This window comes from Spodoptera frugiperda, chromosome 12, assembly GCF_023101765.2.
Source record: "Spodoptera frugiperda isolate SF20-4 chromosome 12, AGI-APGP_CSIRO_Sfru_2.0, whole genome shotgun sequence".
In the NCBI taxonomy this organism is placed as follows: Eukaryota; Metazoa; Arthropoda; class Insecta; order Lepidoptera; family Noctuidae; genus Spodoptera; species Spodoptera frugiperda.
In genome coordinates this window covers 10,998,644-11,021,821 of record NC_064223.1, presented here as the reverse complement: position 1 = coordinate 11,021,821, position 23,178 = coordinate 10,998,644, and the positions used below count along the sequence as shown (strand labels likewise).

The 23,178-nt window shown below is 34.4% G+C and overlaps 3 protein-coding genes across 7 annotated transcripts in view; 2 read left to right on the top strand and 1 right to left on the bottom strand.

Annotated features, from left to right (window-relative positions):
- LOC118262919 (uncharacterized) overlaps nucleotides 1-23,178 on the bottom strand; it is a 401,080-nt gene that overhangs the window by 272,106 nt on the left and 105,796 nt on the right. The window contains exon 1 of one of the 3 annotated variants that reach the window (XM_050697762.1): nucleotides 4,295-4,304. The exons of the other annotated variants lie outside the window; for them this stretch is intronic. The gene's annotated coding sequence lies outside the window, so the exon portion shown is untranslated. Of the gene's footprint in view, nucleotides 1-4,294; nucleotides 4,305-23,178 lie in introns of those variants that run through there. 3 annotated transcript variants of the gene reach the window in all.
- On the top strand, nucleotides 6-9,130 carry LOC118262556 (uncharacterized). 2 transcript variants are annotated; one of them, XM_035574030.2, is made up of 8 exons: nucleotides 6-81; nucleotides 2,538-2,651; nucleotides 5,045-5,144; nucleotides 5,791-5,959; nucleotides 6,175-6,291; nucleotides 6,733-6,869; nucleotides 7,336-7,522; nucleotides 8,348-9,130. In XM_035574030.2, exons 1-8 carry the CDS (start codon nucleotides 29-31, stop codon nucleotides 8,476-8,478), a joined length of 1,008 nt encoding a protein of 335 aa, XP_035429923.2. In that variant the 5' UTR covers nucleotides 6-28; the 3' UTR covers nucleotides 8,479-9,130. The 2 variants fall into 2 exon arrangements, with proteins under 2 accessions (XP_035429923.2, XP_035429922.2); XM_035574029.2 differs by lacking the exon at nucleotides 6-81 and adding an exon at nucleotides 1,979-2,120.
- On the top strand, nucleotides 10,918-19,554 carry LOC118262558 (uncharacterized). Of its 2 annotated transcripts, none has more exons than XM_035574035.2 (8): nucleotides 10,918-11,111; nucleotides 14,607-14,714; nucleotides 15,008-15,107; nucleotides 16,683-16,851; nucleotides 17,197-17,313; nucleotides 17,769-17,905; nucleotides 18,443-18,629; nucleotides 19,329-19,554. In XM_035574035.2, the coding sequence occupies exons 1-8, from the start codon at nucleotides 11,101-11,103 to the stop codon at nucleotides 19,481-19,483; spliced, it is 984 nt and encodes a 327-aa protein (XP_035429928.1). In that variant the 5' UTR covers nucleotides 10,918-11,100; the 3' UTR covers nucleotides 19,484-19,554. The 2 variants fall into 2 exon arrangements, with proteins under 2 accessions (XP_035429928.1, XP_035429927.2); XM_035574034.2 differs by lacking the exon at nucleotides 10,918-11,111 and adding an exon at nucleotides 12,379-12,517.

The following is a 23,178-nucleotide window of genomic DNA, read 5'->3' as shown; positions in this document are numbered from 1 at the left end:
TGTCACATTATACAACCAGTTCTACATAATGGCTCGTAAAATATTATGTTTTGTTCTATTTATCGCTAATTGGTTCGGCAGGTAAGATTCACATTTTTGTTGTTTGTTTTGTAATACTAATATTTTTTTCGGGAAAATGTGCTCTATTTGTACGGTGCTAGCTTTTGCTAAAAAAAGTACCTTATGTGTTATTTCAATTCAATTCAGTTCAATTTAAGAATGGACTTCTGTTCGAATAGACCTATCTATTGAGCCATTATGACGTGATTGAGTAACAAACATACACACAACCTCAGTCCACAAAATTTTGGTACCTAATATTAATGTAATTTTTCTACTGATTGCAGTAGTACTGATTATTTTTTCAGTATTATGAATGAAAAATGAAAAATAGTTTATTCACAGAAATGCATATACATAACAATAAATATTACCTCTGCCAAACTGCATAGCAGTTTGTTGGCAGACGTAGCTCCTTTTGTCTAGCACAAACATACACATTCACAGCAAACATTATCCTCATTAATGAGGATAATTAGAAAGTGTTTATTTTCGTTAATCCTCATTAATGAGGATAATTAGAAAGTGTTTGTTGTGTGTGAAAAATTCATTAAAGAGGTATTTATATACTTTATTTTTATAAGACGCTTTTGTAACACAGTTGTTTATATCGACTGGAAGGTTATTAAAAATGGTTGGAACTATGTTTCAGCGATTATGTTTCAGCGACAGACGCTTTAAAGATTTATTTGCATATTGCTCACCCGTTATAATTTATTTCCTGAAAAATATTGTTTCATACCTCTACAGTAAGTATTACAGTATTGGTAGAGACAGAATTACGACAATCAATCAAATCGGTGGCCTATATTGAGGGGTAAACTTATCCAATGATGTCTCCCGTCTTGAGTCAGGCGAGAGAGAGTGTTAGACTCTTACTGGCTAAAAACCACCCCGTTCCTGTTTCATGTTGGAAACCCGGTAATCCATGTAGTGTTCTGCATCTGCAGAAAGTAGGTAACCTAAGGTAAACTGATTTCATTTTGACTGGAACCATGCTACCCCTGAAGAACGAAACGAAATCTTTCAAATTTTAAAAGCCTTTCTAAGATGCCCAAGTCTATCAAACAGGGAATATGAAAACCTCTCATAAAGAGACTATTATTTAGTAGTTTGTATTTTAACAGCGACAATATAATTATGTTTTCAACCTTGGAGTCAGTTTTAAGTGTTCAAAGAAAAATAAATGTACTGATTGAATAGAGATGTATTTAAATATGTATGAATTTAAATAAAGAAGACTTTAAAAAAAAGATAGATAATATGCTTTTTTGTATAAAAGCAATCGTGAAACATTAATTTAATTGAAAATAACGGCGCGGTGACGTCAGCTGCGCGTCATCGCCGAATCTTCGCTTGAATCCAGTTATGACTTGAAATTAGTAGAGCTTTATTAATTAATGGAGAAACGCTCTACTGGTTTCCAGTTACAAAAGTACTCTACATCATGTGCAACGTGCGCAGATGCGGCGACGTCGCACAACCTACTATTTAGTTAATTTAGTATTTCTCACGAGTTTTTATTAGAATAGGAAAGCCCTACTTTCCTCGGTTATTTTCATTCACACTAATATTATTAATATGAAAGTTCGTTTCTTTGGATGTTTGTCTTTCAATCACGCTGAAACTACCGAACAGATTTTGATGATAATTCACAATCAATCACAATTCCAGACTCCGTGCTTTTACTAAGAAATTTTCGAAAAACCGAAAAGGCCCAGTAGGTAATGCTTTGTCTGACCCGGGAATCGAACCCTGGATCCCTAGTCCGGCAGTCGCACTTGCGAACCCTCAACTAACAAGGCAGTCTTTTTGATAAATTCTCTATTTATTTACATAGGTAGATACATAGAAGATAGGTAAATATTTAGTTCAATGTTAAATAAAACAAACTGACATTGGTTTTTTATCTATATATTAAGATACATTGGTTTTATAAAAACATGAGTGATGTTAGATGTTATACCAGTTCTTCTTATATGTTGTTTGGCTACAGTTCGTGTAAAAATGGCTCATAAAGTATTGTGTTTAGTTTTATTTACCGTTTGTTGGATTAGCAGGTAAGGTTAACATTAATTTAGTTAACGTTATTAGTCTTTCTTAGTTAGTTTATTTCTGTTTTAAAATCTATGTACTATATTGTGAATGTATAGATTAAACATAAACGATACAATCTTGAAATTTTCAAGAAAAGAGTGTATTCCTCTTCAAAAGGCTGGAAATGCACTGGTAACGCCTCTGGTGTTACGGGTGTCCATGAGCGTCGGCGATTGCTTACCAATAGGTTATCCTTCAGCTCGTTTACCGGCTTAAATACCATAAAAATATATTTATCAATGAAATGCAATTTAAAATTAGCTACTTACTACTTCTTAAAACAAATTCATTGATAGAGTATTATTATTAAGGCTACTTAATTGAAATAATTTTCGTATTTTAGCTTAGTGGGTTAAAATTGAGAAATTATATGTTTTCAGTCCTGAAGCCAGATCAGTGTGTTCAAAGAAGAAGCTGGTAATAGATCACGATGGTGGTGCTGATGACGCCTTCGCTATCACAATCAGCTTGCTCAATGAGAAATATTTCAATGGGTAAGACAATGTTCTTTGCATATAGTTACTTCTTTTTTTCCGTACTCTAAATAAAAAACTTCTACAAAATCGGAGTGTTTATAATAATTAAAATAATTAGGTGCCCGGTATATGGCAATAGGCTCACCACCTATTACATGGGACTTACAACATAAAAAAAAAAAAAAAAATATTTATACAGAGCTAGATAAAGATTACCGACCGACTTAGACCTTGAAATGTTTTAAATATACCTGTTACGTATATTAAATACTTATGGTTATAATAAGGTAGCACAACATACCATTACATACAACGCGTCTTTTATCGCCAAACTGGGTTAGTTTTACATCTGAATTATTGTTAAGTCTTTGACTGCCAATAGAAAACTGTTTAAAGCATATCCTCCGCTAACGTCGGTCACCGGTGACCACCACGGCGTTCAATGTGTTAATGGAGGTCGGAGGCCCAATTACCCCCCTTCTCAATCCCCGATTCCCCAACAACCCTTAAATTCCTTACCACCAAAAGGTCAGCAACGCACTTGTAACGCCTCTAGTGTTTCGGGTATTCATGAGCGGCGACGATTGCTTACCATCAAGTGATCCGTCTGTTCGTTTACCGGCTTATACCATAAAAAAGACCCTCCCCTGTTCAGTGTGTGTGTTTTTACTTTATTATACATCACCTTCTGCCCGCGACTTTGTACGCGCAATCCCGTTTTCTCCCGTTTCCGTCCATAGGCAGCGCTGATTACGTACCATCAGGTGATATATATTCATTTGCTACTTATGTGATTAAACAATGTATAAATGTTCTTGTAAATAAAAATAGAAGGTAAATTTCAGACATTGAATAATTAATTTAACTAGGTTATCACTAAGTAGGTCTAGTTCAAGTCTAGGCTAGACGTATGTGTCCTCTGTCATCCACGATAAATACGGCATTGAAACAAATAGGTGAATCTGTAATGTGTAATATAACAACATCAACAGTATCTGACAGTCTTTTATTGGTCCACGGGTCTTCTCTGTGTACGAGGATTTACTATAAACTTGACGCTCCGACCCGAAACTGCGGACTCCCTATCGGGTTTGCTGTGGCACCGGCTTAAAGAGCAAAAGTAAGAACAGGGTAGTTTTAAGTCAGTAAGAGTTTGACCCTCCCTCTCGTCACGCCCAAGGCGGGAGAAGCATTTGGATGATTTTTTCCCCTTAAAAAAATGGCGGGTTACAGCTTGATAGATTTCGGTTTATCAGAAAGCGTTGCTACCAGATATTTTTAAAAATTTATAGTTCTTTTATCTCTGACTACAGTTAGCTCATACAATAGCTACGAAATGAGAAGGAGTGGTGACAAGTTTATTAGTATAAGGATAAAATTTTCGAATTCGCTTTAGCAAAACAATTTGCTATAAGGAAAACTTTTCGATGCAAAAGTAAAAACAAAAAAATTAAGATGTTGCTTATAGAGGCACTATTTTTATCACACGTGCTGAGGGATGCCCCTTTGAAAACCACAAAATGTGATGTTTTGATAATGTACCTACTAATGAATTCGGATGCGCTTTCGATATATGATTTTCACAATGGTTTGTCGGTTATTTTGTCTAAAACTATTGTTTGAACGAGACAAAACCATTTTACTTTAGGAGGAAAACGACATAAATTTCACGGTGCATTCACACGGTGTATATGGATGCATTGAGCGTCCATCCATAACAACATATTATTTAACACGTGACACTACAAATACCTACTATGACAAAAATAATTAATTTTCTTTATTTAAAAATCGTGTTCTTTTCCTCATATTATTTCATTATATTACTTCAGTATTTTGAACTTTATTACTAAACGTCTAAGACAGATTTTAGGTTCTTACGCTTATGTGTCTAATGATGTTAATTATACATATCTCTGTTTAAAGAGTTTAGTTTATGACTCAAAACGAGGAAACATTACCTATGTAAAATAAACTACATTGTTTTGTTTTTCAAATATCCTCTTTTAAATAAATTATGATTAAAAGCAATTCAAGGTTTTTTTTACTAAAAATAGATAATATAAACCTGATGATTACTGTTTGCCATAAATATTTGACACTTATGCCATAATTTCTGTCGTAATCTAGATGTGTCTTAAATCCGCATAGTTCTGATTTGGAGCTGTGGACCACCTAGCGGGTTTACCAGGGCTCCGGCTCGAGAAGTAGGAGTAGGAACGGGGTGGTTTTTAGTCAGTAAGAGTCTGACACTCCCTCTTTCCTGGTCCAAGCCGAGAGAAGCCAAGCCAAGCCAGCCCCTCTTAAAAAAAAAAATATCCGCATAGTTAGGGGAAATTGGGTCTCCGAAGATTATCAATTTTGAAACGTTCATAAAGTCTTACGTAAAAATATTTACTTTACTGTTTCAGACCAAAACTGGTTGCCTTGACAACGTCATTTGGAAATGTGAACCTCACACAAGCAAATATAAACAGTGATCGGATTCTGCGAGTCAGTGAGAGGCTAGATGTAAGTACTTATAAGAATACCTATTAATAAGATTATAATATAAGCAATGCGACTGTGACTTCTCTGGTGTTGCGGGTGTCCATGGGCATAATGATCCACAAAACCGTTTCACCAAAAAAAACTACCTATTAGCATAATAATACAAAATCACCTTACAATTCAAGAACTGGCGAAAAAAGATTCTTCTTTTCTTTTCGAAAAGGGTGTAGATAGGTTATAAATTCTTACCAAGTAACACGTTAAAATGTGGCTATATAATTAGCCTCATTTTAAATGACAGTCACGTTGCGCTATTACAATTTTGTAAGGCGCACTATTTTTTAGAGCTTTATAGCGTCTGATAAAAGTTTTGGTCCATGGAAAATGTCTGATTTTTTTAATATGATTTCAGAGTAATATTCTACAAAACATATATAAAAATCAGACATAAAAATTTAAGTTAAGTTAGTCTAATTTTTAGTTACCTTTCTCACCTGGTACCTGCGCTGGTGTCACTCGGCAAGCTTTACAAACATTAAGGCATTAAAAAGTACATACAAGACTACTGTAAGCCGAAGGTTAAATGCTTGTAAAAATAAGATATGTCTGACAGCTCTGGGATCTCGGACCATTTTTTACTGATTACTTTTGTATTCTATTATTGCAGATACCAATATATTCAGGTGCTAACAAGGCCTTTATAGAAGAGATGGGATCAGATCGCTATTTTGGGCTGGACGGGTTAGGAGACACTGGTTACCACGCTCCAGGGCCAGTAGATATAGAAAAACAACCAGCAGCAGTTGCACTTATAGAACTTTCCAAGAAATATAGAGGTACTATTTTCTACCAACGCCTTCGTCCGTAACCCTTTGCTCGGCAGTCATACTTAATTGCGACTACTCGACCAATAAGGCAGTCACTGTCACTGAAAATTAAAAAAAAACATTTTTGGACCTAGTCCAATAGTATTTACGTTCCCCAAACTAACAAGCAAAATAAGCCTCGTCTTTTTGTTATTGTATTGAATAATATTCCCATTAATTTTCAGGCGAACTAATAGTAGTAGCTATTGGTCCAGCTACTAACATCGCTTTGGCTGTGAAACTGGACCCTCACTTCATTCACCGACTGGCACATTTATACGTTGGTTCTGGCCATATCTACAGTAAGTTAAATTCTTCGTGTTATGATAATATTCGTGGCATTGGCCAGGTGGTTTAAGACACCTGCCTCCCATACATGAGAGTGTGGGTTTGAAACCTACCGCAATTACCAATGTCACTTCTTCCGAATTATATTTACTTTCTAAGATTATTTGGACACCACTGACAAACGGTGAAGAAAGACATCGTAAGGAAACCTGGGTTTGTCATTTGTAAATACAAGTTTGATATTGTCAACTTAGGTACATTGAGCAAGCGTGGTAATTAAGTTAAGCCCTCTCCGTAAGAGAAGAGGCCTTTCCTTTTGTCAGCAGTGACCACTTTTAGGGTGATGATGGTGATCATAATAAAGTGTACATTCCAATTTATTGTTCATAATATGAGGTAAGCATAGAAAAATCCCATTCGAGAAAATAAATCATTATTGGACTGTCATTTTACAGGTGAAGCATATCCAAAAGCTGAATTCAACGCTGCCATGGACCCTGAAGCGTACCACATAGTGGCAGACAGTGCTGTAGCTGATAAAGTGACAGTTGTACCATTCTCTCAAGTTATAGAGACGTTAAAAATTCCTATTGTAAGTCTTGTTTACTTTTTCTACCATTATTTATGCTGTCTAGTTTAATTCTTAGCTGTTTAGTTTAGTTATTAGTCTCAAGTGTGACTGAAGAAGCAGAATATAATTGAATGATGGCTTTGCATCTGTATTAATAAGATTCTAGAAAAAAAGAGAGATAATGTTTTCAGAGCGGTATTTATTTGTAATTTTATTTTGCACTACCGAAAACAATGCGTGAATTCCAGAAAAAATCTTTTGAATGCGATTTACATTAACCGCTACGAAGATGCTATGAAGCCGCTACGAAACTGACATCAACACCGGTTAAAAAAAGATTTTCGAAGCATAAGATTCTGTTCTCTTGATATTTTAATTGATACGATTCTCAAATTAGATGATGGAACAATTCAAAAGAGTCACTCTTGGACAGTTAATCCCCAAATAACCGTAAAACAAATGATAAATATTAGTCTGCCTGTTACAGGAATGGCGTAAAAACGTTTTGGGCAAAATTGACACGCCAATCATGCGAGCTCTGAACGTGTATGAACGAGTAGCTCTTCCCAAAGAAACAGCATGGAACCTTCTGGACCCAGCCGTTGCAGCTATAGCTCTTTACAATGAAATCGTTGACGAGTTTAAAGATTCCAATAACACTATTATTTTAGAAGGTAAGCAATTTATAGAATACTTATTTTCATTTCAATGTGGGAGAGCCATGCTTCGGCACGAATGGGCTGACTCGACCGGAGTGATACCACGGCCTCACAGAAAACGGACGTAAAACAACGATTGCTTTGTGTTTCGTTGTCTGAGTAAGTTTACCGGAGGCCTAATTACCCCAAATAGTACTTATATGTAGTTTTATGGCCCCTTCAATGAATGTAATAGCAAAAAGTAGTGGTCACGTCAAATGAAAATATTGCCGTTCCGTTCATAAATTGTATTTAAATAAAAATATTGAAATTAGCTATAGTGAGGATTACAGTTCTACTAGATCCTTCGTCTACCAGATTCGTTTTAAACGGTTTTATTTAGCTCAACCTGTTTGTTTGTTTGGGTCAAATTTAACAATTGGAATTTAACCCTCTTTCCGATCGATCTGATATTTGGTACACACTCTTAATCTTGATGATCATATAATATAAACCCATTAAAACCGTTTAACAAATAAATGTTTTTTGTATTACTGGTTACAAGTACTTTTTTATACCATGTCGGTTGCAAGTAAGCACACGGCCCACCCGATGGTAAGTGATTACCGTGGTCTATGAACGCTTGCAACATTTGGGGCATTACATGCGCTTTGCCGACCCTTAAGAAACCTATTTACTCACTTCTTGAAGTACTCCATATTGTAGGCGGCTCTTAAGATACATACATAACCTCACGCCTGTCTCCCATGGGGGTAGGCAGAGTCAATGGAACGCATAATGGTTCTTTAGATCTATTATGATATTGTGATAATGATGACTAACTTATTTTACACATTACAGGGGAAAAACGGGGTATCACCACAAACAACTTCAATTCATCGGACCCTAACGTACGTCTGTTTTACAAAGGAAACGTTGAAAACTACCAGAAGTTCATATTAGACGTGTATTCAGCCGAATTAAATCCGTAATTTGAAAGAAATAGGGTTGAAAATACAATGTATAAAGTGAAATCTGCAAGGTGTTGAGACTAGTGTTTTTAAGTTGAAAGTTGTGATATTTTTCATTTAAATTCTATTAGATATTTTCCAATTATATTATTTATACCAGGTATTGATTAAAATCTATTTTTCAACAATGTAAATAGTGTGCCATAAGCTCGTTTGTTATCTTGATTGAAGTCGAGATTTTCCTTTGAACGATGTGACTTAAGTCGTGGAGATAAAAAAATATATACATATATATAAAAAAACTATGTGACACATACTGAATTAACTAAAAGAAACGGTTTACTCACGTAAATATACTGAGAAAAGCTTTGTCGCTTTCGCACATGCTACTCATGATGAAGAGTCCCTCTGTGACTTGAAACTATAGCTTTTCTAATTTACTTGTAAATATTATGTAGTGGTATATTTAATGTAATCAACAAATCAAAGAAATTGATTGCAAATTTTCTTAATATTTTCGTGAGTAAACCATTACTTTTAGTTAAATTATGTATTAGATATATGTGTTTACGCAATAACTTATATATTTATTGATGGAATAGTTTTTGTACTTATTGTACTGGATCCCTATCGGGGAGATGGCGTGATATTTATAATAAAATGATATTTCGAATCCTGAGCAATTTTATTTTAAATATTGTTTTTGAACGTGTATAAAGATGATATATCACCAAAAACATAAAGTCAGATAAAAATGTGTTAAATATAACTGCTATATAAATAATGACCAGTGATGTGTTAGCCATTAGGTATTTATTTATGTAGTTTAAAAATAAACTTTATTATATAAAAAAGCTTAATCACTTATAATGTTCTTCAACTATTTACTTATCACAAAAACTGTCTGTTTCGATAAAAAGACACAAAAAATTGTGATAGGTTAAATATACATAATGGTTTTAACAATATTTTAATGCTTCGTTTAGATGTAACTGGATGAGTAATGATGAATTATTTTTTTATAGTATAGGGTGGTTAGCGAAAAGACGGGTTACCTGATGTTTGACTACAAGTTGGACTGATGATGATGATAAAGTGAAAAAGATAAATGCTATACCGTTGTCACTCAGAGTCATTTAATAGTTGCTTAAGTAACCATACTAGACGACTAGGTTAACCTAATCCTTAGCAATTGTTTCCGCAACAAAATCGTTACTAAGGAATAGTTTAAATAATCTTTTAAATGTCGCTAAGTGTGGCAGCAAGAGTCACTATTTCCAAAATTCACCAATCGTCATAATTTCAGAAATCGACCAACCACACTTTCAAACTTCACACTAATATTATAAATGTAAAAGTTGGTTTGTTTGGTTGATTGGATGTTTGTTTGTCCATCAATCACGCTGAAAGTATGAACTGATTTTGATGAAATCGAGTATGCAGACAAGGTATGAGCTGACTTAAGGGATATGATAATTTTGTCCTACTGGAACGCGGGGGAAGCCGCTGGCAGAAGCTAGTAATTAATATTTTTCAAATTTAAGGAAGTCACTATTTCGCAAATTGATCAGTCATTAATTGAACACAAATCACAATTTCCCCCAGTTCCCAATTATTACTATTTGTTTTACTTACATAACCTCACGCCTGTCTCCCATGGGGGTAGGCAGAAACAATGGATCTCTAATCGCTACGAATCTTTTGTTTAATGTGTTACAATTACAAAGTAAATAATGATTAGTTTTAATAGTAACCTTATCAATAGGTATTAGACACGAACTCATTAGAATGAACTTGCTGATAACATGACACGTGAATGGATGCGCTGTAGGTGGTTCAGTGGTTCGATCACTGGATTTTGTGCAATGTGTTGCGGGTTTGATTTCCACATAGACAATTTTGTTTGTATTATCATCATAATTTTGTTAAATTATATTATTTCTTAAATTTTTAATTATTTATTTAATTGAATAGAACGATACAAAAATTCAATAACACTACTCAATATAATATAAATATGCCAAAGATACAGGGGATATCCCTATAGTCCAGTCATTTGGTAGATAAAAAGGGGGTTACCTGGAAAGTTTTCCGGGAGTTTTGAAAATTGGTGAATTTATAGATTTGGGTAAAACTACCAAATGACTGGACTTCTAGTACAGAGCATAGCTTTTTTATTAAAAAAAAAAATGCTATATTACCATATTTCATAGTCCATTCAAATTGTTTTTATCACCACGTGCCATTCAAAAAAACAACTATCGGTAAATTACATGTCAAAAATTAAAAATAGACTTAAAAACAAAAAGCAATCACATGATTTTATCCTTGTTTTGTATTTGTGTTTTTCAAACACAGGACGTCTATTCATCAATCAGTTTTTTAAAAATAGAACTCCTAGTTCGAGGGAAAGAGACACCACTATTTGAAGGTCATCGACCTGCGAGTCTAATTCGCGCGCATTCGACGTCAGTCGGTTGTTTACGTACGACGCGCACGAGTAGAAAAACACATTATATTATGTATTGTGTGTTATTGATTTAAGGCAAGATAATCAGTGAATACATAATGGCTAAATAGAGGCTCGTAGTTCAGTATTATTCCAGTGTTTGACAGTGGAAGTGCATTTTGAGTTAATACAAAATGGCCGCTAAGTAAGTGTTGTTTATTGACATTTTTTGCTTCGTAATGCTGTTGTGTTTTGTTTTTGTTTTTTGCTTTGCGGTGTAGATGGGCTATGGTTTTTTTTTCTAATATGTCGGATCGATATAATAGGTATGTATTATATGATTATAGGATTGAAAGTTAATAATGCATATAGGTACATGTTTTGTTAATTCAGTAAATGTTACACTTACCGCCGTACGAGGAGACATTTATTGTTTATGTTTAGTTACTTAACCCAGCCCATTGCAATTATTTTCAGAACAAAATCGTTACTAAGGAGTAATTTAAGTAATCATTTAGGGTCTCTGACTATGGCAGTTAGGTAATTACTATCTTTTCTAATTGTCTTGTAGGATTAGTGAATAAAAATGCAACTGGTGATATAAAGTTTTTAATTATAATTATGTTTTACCCTATATTAAAAATACTACTATTAATCTTATGTTACAGTCTTGTTATATTAATCTTATGTTACAAACTATAGACCACATTAGAATTGATTTTGAACGATTTATACATAACTCATCATAGGTATTCAGTCAGTAAATCTACATGCAATAGCAAATCTACTACTATAATAAAATAAAAGGTTTGACAAAGAATACTATAATCTTTAGATCTGTCAGTCACAAAAAATCTTTTTTAGACTTTATATCCATATTCCTAAAGATGGTTATTGATTGTCTCAAATCACGCTATGTTTATTTTTAGGCACTGAAAATGTAATGGTAGTTATGGAAATACCTAGTTTGTAATACTGATCGATAGTACTCGGTATAATTTCAATATGACGTTAGAACGAATAGTACCATACATACCTAACGCGATAACAATATGTATACTTACTTAGGAGTAGTTTCTTATAAACAGTTGCATTTATTAATTCTATAGTTACTGATGTATGCTAAGTGGCCAAGAAAAGGTGTCGCTTGCGATTGACTGTTGCTGTTGACTGCAAGGATGAGGTGGTGGCTGAGCAACTGGCTGTAACGGTTAACGGGTTCGATTCCCGCAAGGAGTAACTCTTTGTGTCATCCACAATTTTTTGTGTGACATCCGATGTACTTTTTTACTTATATGCCTAACTCTTCGGATCCCCGAAGAGGTAGGCAGAGCTAGGTAGGTATAATATTATTATAACAGCACAACAAAAATTCACGATCCAGTAACTCAAGTTGCGATTTGCGATTGTGACAAGTTGCGATTCCAGTAACTCGCTTATAACCGAAAATTAAACGGGTCTACAGTAGACAATCTTAAATTATGATTATTAAGCAAGTAGGTTCAAAGCTATCAAACATTTAGTTGATCTCCCGACGCGGTTGAAGATGCACGTGTCGATCATGTTGCGAGCAATATTCGTGTGTTTGTTTATTTGTGTTTGTGTTAACTGGTATGTATTACGTAACTGAAAACTAGTATACATTAAGTAATAGTTATTACTATATCTAATCTCACACAGTGACACACAATCTCATAAATACTATTTTAAATTTATTAGATAGAATTAAGGAGTTTAATTTTTTGTGGGATAGTCAATTTATCGAGAAAGGTTATTAAATTTATACTATAAAACATTACGCTTCGATCCAAAGGAGCCAAGCAGAGTGGGTGTTTGTGTAAAGCGCGTATGTATTACATAGCTGAAAATGTTATCATATATATTGTGAAAATGGTGTTTTACCTATAGGTCTCCTTCTCGGGTTTGACCCGGTGAATAATAAACTTAGTTGTAAAATAAAAGTTTGATAGTCATAATTATTATAATATTGTTATTTTTTAGTTACATAGCAATTACGTGAGGTTGTTAAGATGTTCGATCTGCTCATTTCCGGAACTACTAGTCCTAGTGAAAATGATTTTTTTTTGTGTTGGGGTAGTCAATTAATTGACAAAGATAATATACTATAAAACATTATGTTTCGATCAAAATGACCCGTGCAGAATGGGTGAAAGCGCGTGGAAGTAGCTTGTATCTAATATTGTGACTGGTGTTTTACCTATAGGTCATATACGTGAATAGTAAACTTACCTATAAGGTATACACATCTTGAAGGGTTAAATTAGCGATTTTAAATTACGTAGGTCGTATTACAAAAGAAATTGAAATACATTTTCTGAATGGGTTAATGAAACATTATATGAATTACTGATTAATTATTCATTCAATCAGAAGAATTAAGTTTTTAGGAGCTAGATGAGCCTAGGTTTCCTAACTGTAAGAGTTTCTTCTTATTAAAAGTACGTAGAGAGGTATAGACAAGAATGAAATGCAGCAGCAGTAGCCAAATATAGGCTGTTGAAGTGTGATGTGATTTTGATTCACAAGCAAAAGTTTTTAGGGTAAGCATGGAAACTTCTTTTCAGACAGTTTCAGTTTTAAGTTTAAGAACATAATATTGTTTACTTGGTCACTAAAGGTAAAATAAAGTTGTTCACTCTATGTTTCTCATTCGGGGAAAAACATAAGCAACTATTACATCACAGTTGCTATGTGAATATTAGATATTACTTGAATAGCTCATTTATTAACAGTACATATTCAATATATTATTTAAATAAATAACTTCTTGTTTATGATAAAATTGTAAATGAACAGACATGTTATTATTTTGGCAATCATACTTCACTTGACCTGGGAGTTGAACTTTTATTTATTCAACATGGAAATGTTTGTTTTATCACTGGCAGTATCTATTTGGTAAAAGTAAAGATAACAATTCATTATGATCTACAACGCGTTATTGGACGAATGCATGCAACCTACAAATGCCAAATCACGGCCCACAGTGCCACTTCGTGGACAATTTTCATAGTTTCTAATGGTCGCAACACACCTTACTACACAATCGTAAGGCCATACATTTAACTATGCAGTATGCAGTATTGATAAATATATGGATATATGTAATCGTGTCAAACTCAACAATAATATAATGGTAATCTTAAAAAGACGTGATGCTGAAGCAACATGTTTTGCTTTCTGATACGATCTCAATGTTTGTGAAATCAGTAAATATATTACGAGTATATTAGGTAATAATACTGATAACGTACTCAATACTTATCTCACTAGATAGCTATTGACCTACTGGTCAGAAGGAAAAGTATACAAAACCAAAAATAAATAATTTTTACTTTAGTTTTTATAGTAACTACCGTGAGACTTAGTACGAGTATGCTAAAAATTTTGGTTTAATAACGTCAATTAACGGAGAAACGCGTTTGGCGCTACTAGATTCGAGTCGGCAGCAAGATTGAACTGGACTATCTTCAGTTGTCCTTAGTATGAGTTTACTTTACGTTTAAAGTAAGTGGGCCGAAATGACATTCAGTAACTTTCGTTCACTTTTGTTTTAGTTTATTATCGAGCCTTGTTGACCATTTATCAGAACATCGAACGTCGCTTTCCCTGTTTCAATTTATCGATTTTATTAGAGGCTAATTAGGATTTTATATCTCAACGGTAACTTTGTTCACAGTTCATCCAATGACGACAAGAAGCCGAAGTTTATAATCGACAATGACGCCGGTGGGGACGATGCGATGGCCATATTTTTGGGCTTACTCTACGAGAAGTATTTCGATGGGTGAGTAATTATGTTTCAAACTTAAAAAATAAACAATTATCAATATCCTGCTCTTCTATGTCTAGTATTTAGACTGCTCAGTTGGTACGGTGTCTGGCAGTTGCCGGCTGCCGTGCAACGTGTCGCGGGTTCGAATCCCGCATGGATCTACTCATTATGTGATTCACAGATTGTTGTTCCCGGTCTGGATGTCATGTTTATGTGAAATTGTATGTTCGTAAACGCACCTACGACACTGGAAAAAAATCTAAGTTGGGGCAAAAGTATAATACTTCTAACCGTATTAATTTCAGACCTAAACTGGTAGCATTGACGACAGCAAACGGGAACACCAAAGAAGATAATGTCTATCACAACAACCAAAAAGTATTAAAAGTAGCAAATCGACAAGATGTAAGTACTCGTAGCTTGCTAGCTTAAAATAAATTAACATACCTACATACATAACCTCAGGCCTGTCTGCAATGGGGGTGGGGAGCAGACGTGTTACCTGATGGTAAGCAATCGCCGCCGCCCATAGACACTTGAAACACCAGAGGCGTTACAAGTGCGTTGCCGGCTTTTTGGGAGTTAGGAATTTAAGGGTTGTTGTTCGGGAATCGGGGATTAATATATACCTCATTAATAAATTAATAGAATACCTCTTTCACTTCATCAACGGTCATCAGTCTTTTTATGCATCATCATCATCATCAGCCGAGAGACGTCCACTACTGAACAAAGGCCTCCCTCTTAGTCCTTTTTTAGGCATGTTCGTTGGTTAAGGGTACTTTTCGTTTGGCCCTTCTTTAATATATCTCTAATTTGGATTTTATACGTCTGTCTAGGGTGCCCTCTACCGACGGCCCCATTCATATCCGCGTTGTTTATTTCTTTCGTGAATCTACTTTCATCCATCGTTTCTACCTGTCCAAACCATTGTAAAATAAATTATTTAAAATATAACTATTCTATGTTTATTATTCGTAGTTCTTCTTCGTAGTACTTCGTTCGTAGTATATTTCAAGTAACAAATAATGTTATGTTTAGCTAATTTATTTGTTAGAGTCGAAATTGATTTAACGATAGATACAAAATAATTGCGGTTCCTCGAAGCAGTGTATTCGCCAGATGTGCACTTATGTGTAATGGTGTATTGTTATTATGCAATAAACTATCGATTTTAATATTTCAATACCTACATAGAAATGATTATGATATTATGTACTACCACGTGGGTCTTGTGTATTATGTATATCGCTCACCGCTACCGAAATATATTGGCACATCTGTAAAAAATACGAAATTGACTTTATATGGTTTACGTGTTTAAAAGTGCATATTAATCCATTTATTTCCATATTCATCGAGATAGGTCGTAAGTGTCATTATACCATTGTTGTAGTTTCCCCCCTCACACACGTAAAACAACGGTTCATTGGTCAGTAAACTAAAAACTAAACAAGTCTGGTAAACTATGAAAACCGTAAATGTGCCAAAATATTACTAGGTGTGCGATATAATGTTTTTTCATACAACCGATTATGCGAGTATATGAATACCTACTGACTTCAATTTGTTGAACTATGCCATCGTATGAGCGATAAGAATTATTTATCGAGATCAACGTCAACGCCTTGATCCCGAATTCAATTACCACTGTCCAGATCTACAGTTAATAATTATTTAACTGTTGATAAGTATTATACTGAGATTTCCAATATTAAAAGTTTGGGTTACTGGGGCACCGGCTCGAAAAGCAGGAGTAAGAATGGGGTGGTTTAGGTCAGTAAGAGTCTGACACTCAAAACATTAGACAATTCACCCCTCAAAAAAAAACATTGTTGCAGTTAAAACAGTCAACGGCTGCTGTTACCTCTGTTCCCTCCGTTGGTAAAATGCTACTCGTGTGTAAGAATTCTAACAGAATTAAAATTTATTATTCTACAGATATTTAATATTTCTATGTGTTATTCATTTACCTTTCAGGTGCCAATCTACAGGGGTTCTAAGGAATCAATAGTGACGACTCCAAAAGTATCAGACTACTATGGTGTTGATGGACTAGGAGACACAGGAGAAACCTTCCCTGATTTGGTACCAGCACAGACAGAGGGCGCTGTCAACGCCCTTATTAATTACTCTAAGCTTTATGAAGGTAAGGCCGTTTATACAAATATACACATTGTACTGGTATCTATTGATTTTTGTAGGTTCCTATCTTTTTCATGGAATAGGGGGCAAACGAGCAGACGGGTCACTTGATGGTAAGCAATTTGCGCCATCCATAGACACCCGCAACATCAGAGGAGTCACAGCCATCTAATAACTTCTAAAATGTATCAGAAATTGTGCCTGTCAAATCGAACCCCAGTATTTTTTTTTCTAATTTTCTATTTATACAAATCATTTCTTTAAACATATTATTATTAAAACGTTACAGAAATTATTTTTACCTATAACAAATTAAGGAATTATAGGCTTACATTAAACTCTTTTACAGGAAACCTGACTGTGATTACTATTGGCGCATTAACAAACGTAGCGTTGGCTATCAAACTGGATCCTAACTTCTTGTCAAGATTGAGCCACTTGTACATCGGGGCCGGACACATTCACAGTAAGTTTATTTATACAAGTATTTATAAAGACTTCCTAATAACATAAAGAAGAAATAACAATTTAGCTCAATTTCAGACTAAGTAGTAAACAGAAGTATTTGGTCAAACTTTGGTCACGTATTTATTAGTCTCACGTAATGATATTTATAAATGTAAGATAGTTAAGTTACTCACAGATTGATTTATCCACCTTTTACTACTCACTAAAGTTGATGACATAATATGCATTCAGTGTAAGATAATAAATCAATATCTCAAATAATTTCAAGACCGATTCTTCCAACAAACTTAAGATGAAAAAAACGCAAAAAGGTAAAGTCAATTAAAACAAAATTCAATGACTAAAATTGAAAGTCTTTTTCTTTAACCTGATAAAGTACCTCAATCTTAAGTCTGCTAGTATACGAAAAATCTGCGAGGAAAATATGTTGATTTCTTTTATTATATCCAACAGGTGAAAAGTACCCATTGCCGGAGTTCAACGCACACATGGACGTGGAAGCATACCACATTGTAGTAAAGAATGCCACTCCTGACAAAGTTACCATTTTCCCCTTCTCACAAACGAAGGAATACCTCAGCTTCAGTAAAGTAAGTGAAATGAAACTTAAAAAAGCTTCGTACGACGAAGTTGCTGAAGAATGCTCAGTGATCGACCATGTTTTGTAAACTTTGTATGTATATCAACTACCAATTGGTTTGTGAATGGGCAATCGTTCCAAAATATGCCGAATTCTAAAGATTTTTGAAGAAATTTGAATAATACGCTGGCACTTAAAAATATTAATGATACTAAATCGGCTAAATTTACTAACGACCACCGAGCTACATACATCTATACATAACCTCACGCCTGTTACTCATGGGGGTAGGCAGAGACAATGGAATGCCAATTGCCACGGTTCTTACACACTTCTTTCGCTTCATCAACAGTCATCAGTCTTTTCATGCACACTGGTCGGTTAAAGGTACTTTTAATATGGGCCTTTTTTAATATATCGGCAAACTGGTCGCTATAATTATGTCTGTCTGGGGTTGCTATATGACCACCGAGCTATAAAATAATATCAGCGAACGTTTCACAAAGTATCAATCAGTTTAAAACACGATTCAATTTCTTTTCAACAGGACTGGAGATTCAACACTCTCGGAAAACTCGACACAGAAATAATAAAAGAACAGAATAAGTATGAAAAGGTGGCTCTGGACAAGGAGGAGTCCTGGCAGGCGTTGGATCCAGCTACAGTGGCGTTGTATCTGCGACCAGATTTAGTTGCTGAATACAAGTATTCGAAGCACGATGTTCATGTTTGTGGTAAGTATATTATTAGATTTAGATTAGATTTCATGATCGTCCCACTGCAAGGCAAAGGCCTCCCTACCTTCCTTCTACTCCCCTCTGTTTAAAGCTTTAAAAGCATTTTATTACTTGTAATTTAATTTGTTAATGCAAGAGTGGTCCGTCTTGACCGAACTTATACTACGGCCTTATAAGAAACTAGTGTAGTTCCACGTTGGTTTTTTGTTAGCAGTAGTAGCACGCGTAGTATGACTGTTTAGGGAACAGAGAGTAAAGTTCCCTAAGAAAAGGAGGATCCTCCGACCAGTCGAGGTGATCAGCCTGGCGGGCTTTCTTCCCAACTGTTGTTTTTTGGGATTTTCTATCCGTCTTAATTCGCATGTAAACTTCATATGTGCGATGCAGGATATTTGTGACGTCATCCGTTAATTTGCTCGTCGATAGTCTATGTGCGACTTCTGTCATCTGTCAAAGTGTCGCCACAACTGCATGGTTGGTGCGGTGGCTGGACAATCGCGTATCGTGCAGCGCGTTCCAGTCTAATTCGGAGCAACTCTTTACGTGATCCACAAATTATTGTTTCGAGTCTGGATGTCATAAGAGCTGACTTGGGTGATAATATACTTTTTATCCCACGGGAACGTGGACGAAGCCGCTGGCAGAAGCTAGTATCAAAATAAAACAAAAGCAAGCTAAATAGAACTTTAATTTCAGGTGATAAAAGAGGTATAATGAAACACGATTTCGTAGAAAAAGACAAAGCGAATGTCCGAGTGGCTTATGCAGTGAAATCAGAAGATTATAAAGTGTTCCTTCTCAATGTATTTGGTGCAGAACTGAACGATCCAGCTCGCTCGAAGAAAGCGTAAAAGTATTACAATAATGAAAGGCTTGTGATTGTAATGTGATGTATTTTTGTAATAAACTATGTACGTATTAATTTTGTTTTTGTTATACCTTGGGGTTTAAATACGACTGCCAACAAAAATCTGTTGAAGACAAATCTTCCGCTGGCGCCGGTCATTTTGCCCCTCATGGCGTTTAATGTGTTAATGAGCCATTAGACCACAACAGATGGCGACTAACATGGCTGATGCTCGGCCAAAGCTAAGGACAATGTAGCGGTTACCGGCTGCGGCTCGAAGCAACAGCAGGAACGAGTGATTTTTAGTCAGTACGAGTCAGACGCTTCGTCACACCTCATCCAAGGCGGGTGAAGTAATCTGATGACGTTCATCACTCAAAAAAATTAGTTGTTTCATAATTTATATTAGACAAAACAGGTAAGATAGTAATTCTTTACAGATTTTTTTTTATATCTTTTTCATTTACACTACATCTAGTGATATAATTATGAACGAACTTAAGCCGTACGACCACGTACGACACTATATTGTAAGAATAAGCGAAAAGTACAGGAATTTTTTAATAGCGCCATCTAGCGGGCGGTGTAAGAAGCAATTGCAATGTGAGGAGGATTGAAAGGGTTCTAGTCTTTCATGTTTTTGATAGATGGCATAAATGTTAATTTGTTTAAATAAATAATAAACATTTTTTTTTACATAACAGCCAATATTATTACTAGCATTATTATCTGTGTTTGCATTTTCTAGTTTGAACCCAACTACTCAACTACGTGCGTTCAGTTAACAAAATAAGTATGTTAAAACAAACATGTATAGTATAAACATAAACCATTTTACTTATAAAACTAAGAGAACGATCAACCCGTTCAGCAAAAACCAAATAAAAAAATCCAATTTAAAAAAAGCATTCTGCACCACTAGCATATAGCAATAATAACAAATTTTCCAATCATATAAACCCTAGACTTACCCTTGAGGCTAAACTAAATTTTATTACCAAAGTCTATCAAAAATTGTCCTTTAATATCTCAGATATAATCTCTTGTCAAAAAAAATGTGTCACAGGCAATAAAAAAATAATATTTTTATGGCTGTAGTGACATAAAAATCAAAGTTCGTTTTCATTTATGATCGTGGACAACGGGCAACATAAAGTTTATGGGAATTTTATGGTCAAAATATTAGCTGTAGTCAGGTTATTGGGTAATTCCACTATTGAGGGTTAACTATGAAAAGGTTGTGTTTGTTTGTGAGTTTTCCCGATTAAAGAAGGGGAAATTGAAGTTATTCGGTAGTTTTCAACTAGTCAAGTTCAAAGTACACATAGTTGAAGCGGTGGATGGGTTCAATTCCCGCACGGAACAAATCTATATGTGATTCACACATCATCTAGCTATCATCTCATCTAGCTATTTGAAATATTGACGTGTAAAAGTGTTATTTTATGACCTATTTACAGAAATAAATATCATTTATCATTTATCACAGATTGTTGTCCCGCGTCTGGGTGTCCTGTACATGTGAAATTGTTTGTTTGAGAAAAAACAACTCGTTGTGTGATCCACAGGCTCTTATTCCGGGTTTAGGTGTTATGTGAATGGGAAATTGTTTGTCTGTGAAAATCCTAGGAAGATAATGAAAAAATATTTGACACGTATTTTTTATTTTGCCATGCATAAAAGTTGTAAAATAACTTGGTTTTACATAGTGTTTGTATGAACGACAAAGTTATATTTGCGGTTTTTGAAAATGATTTATTTCTTAAAAACTAATAATGATATCTGGTTCACACCAATTTTCGTTGTTAGTTTCCATTGAAATCTACAGCATATATTTTTTTCAGTTTTCTCACTCTCTTACTTTAAAAGTTAGAGGCACACCCATTTTTCCACTTTGGAAGCGTCTAACTTTCAAACGATTGATTTTGACGAAAAGTGGTTTTAGGAACCTTAATGTCTTTTTAAAGGCCTATCCATAGACACCCATCACGGATATGTAAGACAAAAAATTTTTTTTTGAATCAGTTCCATGTATGGAGTAAGTTCCTTAAATTTTTTAATTTATTATTTTTTATTCAAAATTGTAATAGCGGTTACCGAAATACATCTTACAAAGTTTCAACTATGTAGGCCCAACAGTTTCGGAAATAAATGGCTGTGACATACGGACGGACGGACAGACGGACAGACGGACAGACGGACAGACAGACATGACGAATCTATAAGGGTTCCGTTTTTTGCCATTTGGCTACGGAACCCTAAAAATACGTATCTAATGTTTTAAAATAATGTACAAGACGTAAATTGAAATAATAATAATTAGTCTTCCACCCTATTGTTGGTAGATATTATAGACACTGTTCAAATTCGCACCTAAACGCTATTACCATAATAAAATTCTCAAGTACCAAAATTGAGCAACTAGGGATCAACATAAATTAACGCTTATGGCATTTGTAACAAGTTTTAATATGCAATAACACACGTTTATGTTTACCAAGCACGTTGTAATGAGGGTAATCTAAACTTTTACTGTGTCACTTTTGAAATGTTTTCCTGTAAAACGACTTGGTATGAAGGTAAAATTTGATGAGCAAACAAGAGGTAAGCAATTAAACACTTACCTACCAGAAATTATAATGGCAGCATTTTAAAGTTGATTGTACAATCAGAATAATTATTATTGAAGCGATACATAAATAAACTAATGATAAAACATGAATCTCTTTCATTTTTATATTGGAACCCAATATAATGACATTCAAATTTCGAACAATATGTCTACCATGTTAGAAAAAAAAAGAAATTTAGCTTTCGTTGAGAGGTTAAGGCGTTTTAACATAAGACAGGGGAAAAAACAATACCGGTAAACTATGGCAACTTTACCGGGCCCTTGGCAACTTTACCATACTATAGGTATTCGGTATAAACTCATTTATCTAAAAATCTACCCACTAGAATTCTGTTTTGTAATAGAAGTATTTTTTAGACATTAAAAGGAAATATTTACTATATTTTGCGTAGACGTAAGACTGCTATTATGCCAGTAATGGCCGTCACAATGTATGCGTGAAAATGAGCTAAAAGTTAGTAGTTCCTAAATTGTGCTCACAGAGCCTTAACTATTTGTCACAGGTGAGTGAAATTTTGATCTTGTATGTATAATATAGTTGGGATTACTGTTGTAATGTCAGCAATTGCTTTTTCTTTAATTTATTGATAAATAATCGCTTCGGTAATGTTGACACAGGTTAGGTAAAGTTGCCACGGCCTGCTTTGTGGCAACTTTACCTACAGTTAGGGTTGGCAATAAATGTTTTTTTCTTGTTTGTGTGTATGTAACCATTTTCGAATACCTAAATTTCACAGCATAATAGTGAATATCCTGGATGATAAGATATAATGTATTTAATAATACCTCTTGTTTTACAGCCAAAATGGCTCCCATGAAACAAAACCGCAGAAAACTCGGAGCTAGACACTATAAAAATTATACGAAAGTGATGTTATAATTAGCTATGGAGATAGTGAAGTCATAAAATTAAAAAGTCAAGGATTAAACATTATTTTGTAGCCTTTTTTACAATATTAAACATAAATACTTAAAATTTTAGAACTTAATTTAGTTTAAAAGGGAATAATATTTATGTTAGAAATTTGTGCGTTTTTTTTACTTTAGGTTTAAGGTTTATTAATTTT

Bases quoted from the DNA above. Each gene is read 5' to 3' on its own strand.
- LOC118262556 (XM_035574029.2), top strand. From the start codon at position 2,011: ATGTTAGATGTTATACCAGTTCTTCTTATATGTTGTTTGGCTACAGTT. The intron at 5,960-6,174 runs GTACTATTTTCT...ATTAATTTTCAG, and splicing joins ACTTTCCAAGAAATATAGAG to GCGAACTAATAGTAGTAGCT. The intron at 7,523-8,347 runs GTAAGCAATTTA...TACACATTACAG, and splicing joins TAACACTATTATTTTAGAAG to GGGAAAAACGGGGTATCACC.
- LOC118262558 (XM_035574034.2), top strand. From the start codon at position 12,453: ATGCACGTGTCGATCATGTTGCGAGCAATATTCGTGTGTTTGTTTATT. The intron at 16,852-17,196 runs GTAAGGCCGTTT...ACTCTTTTACAG, and splicing joins TTACTCTAAGCTTTATGAAG to GAAACCTGACTGTGATTACT. The intron at 18,630-19,328 runs GTAAGTATATTA...CTTTAATTTCAG, and splicing joins GCACGATGTTCATGTTTGTG to GTGATAAAAGAGGTATAATG.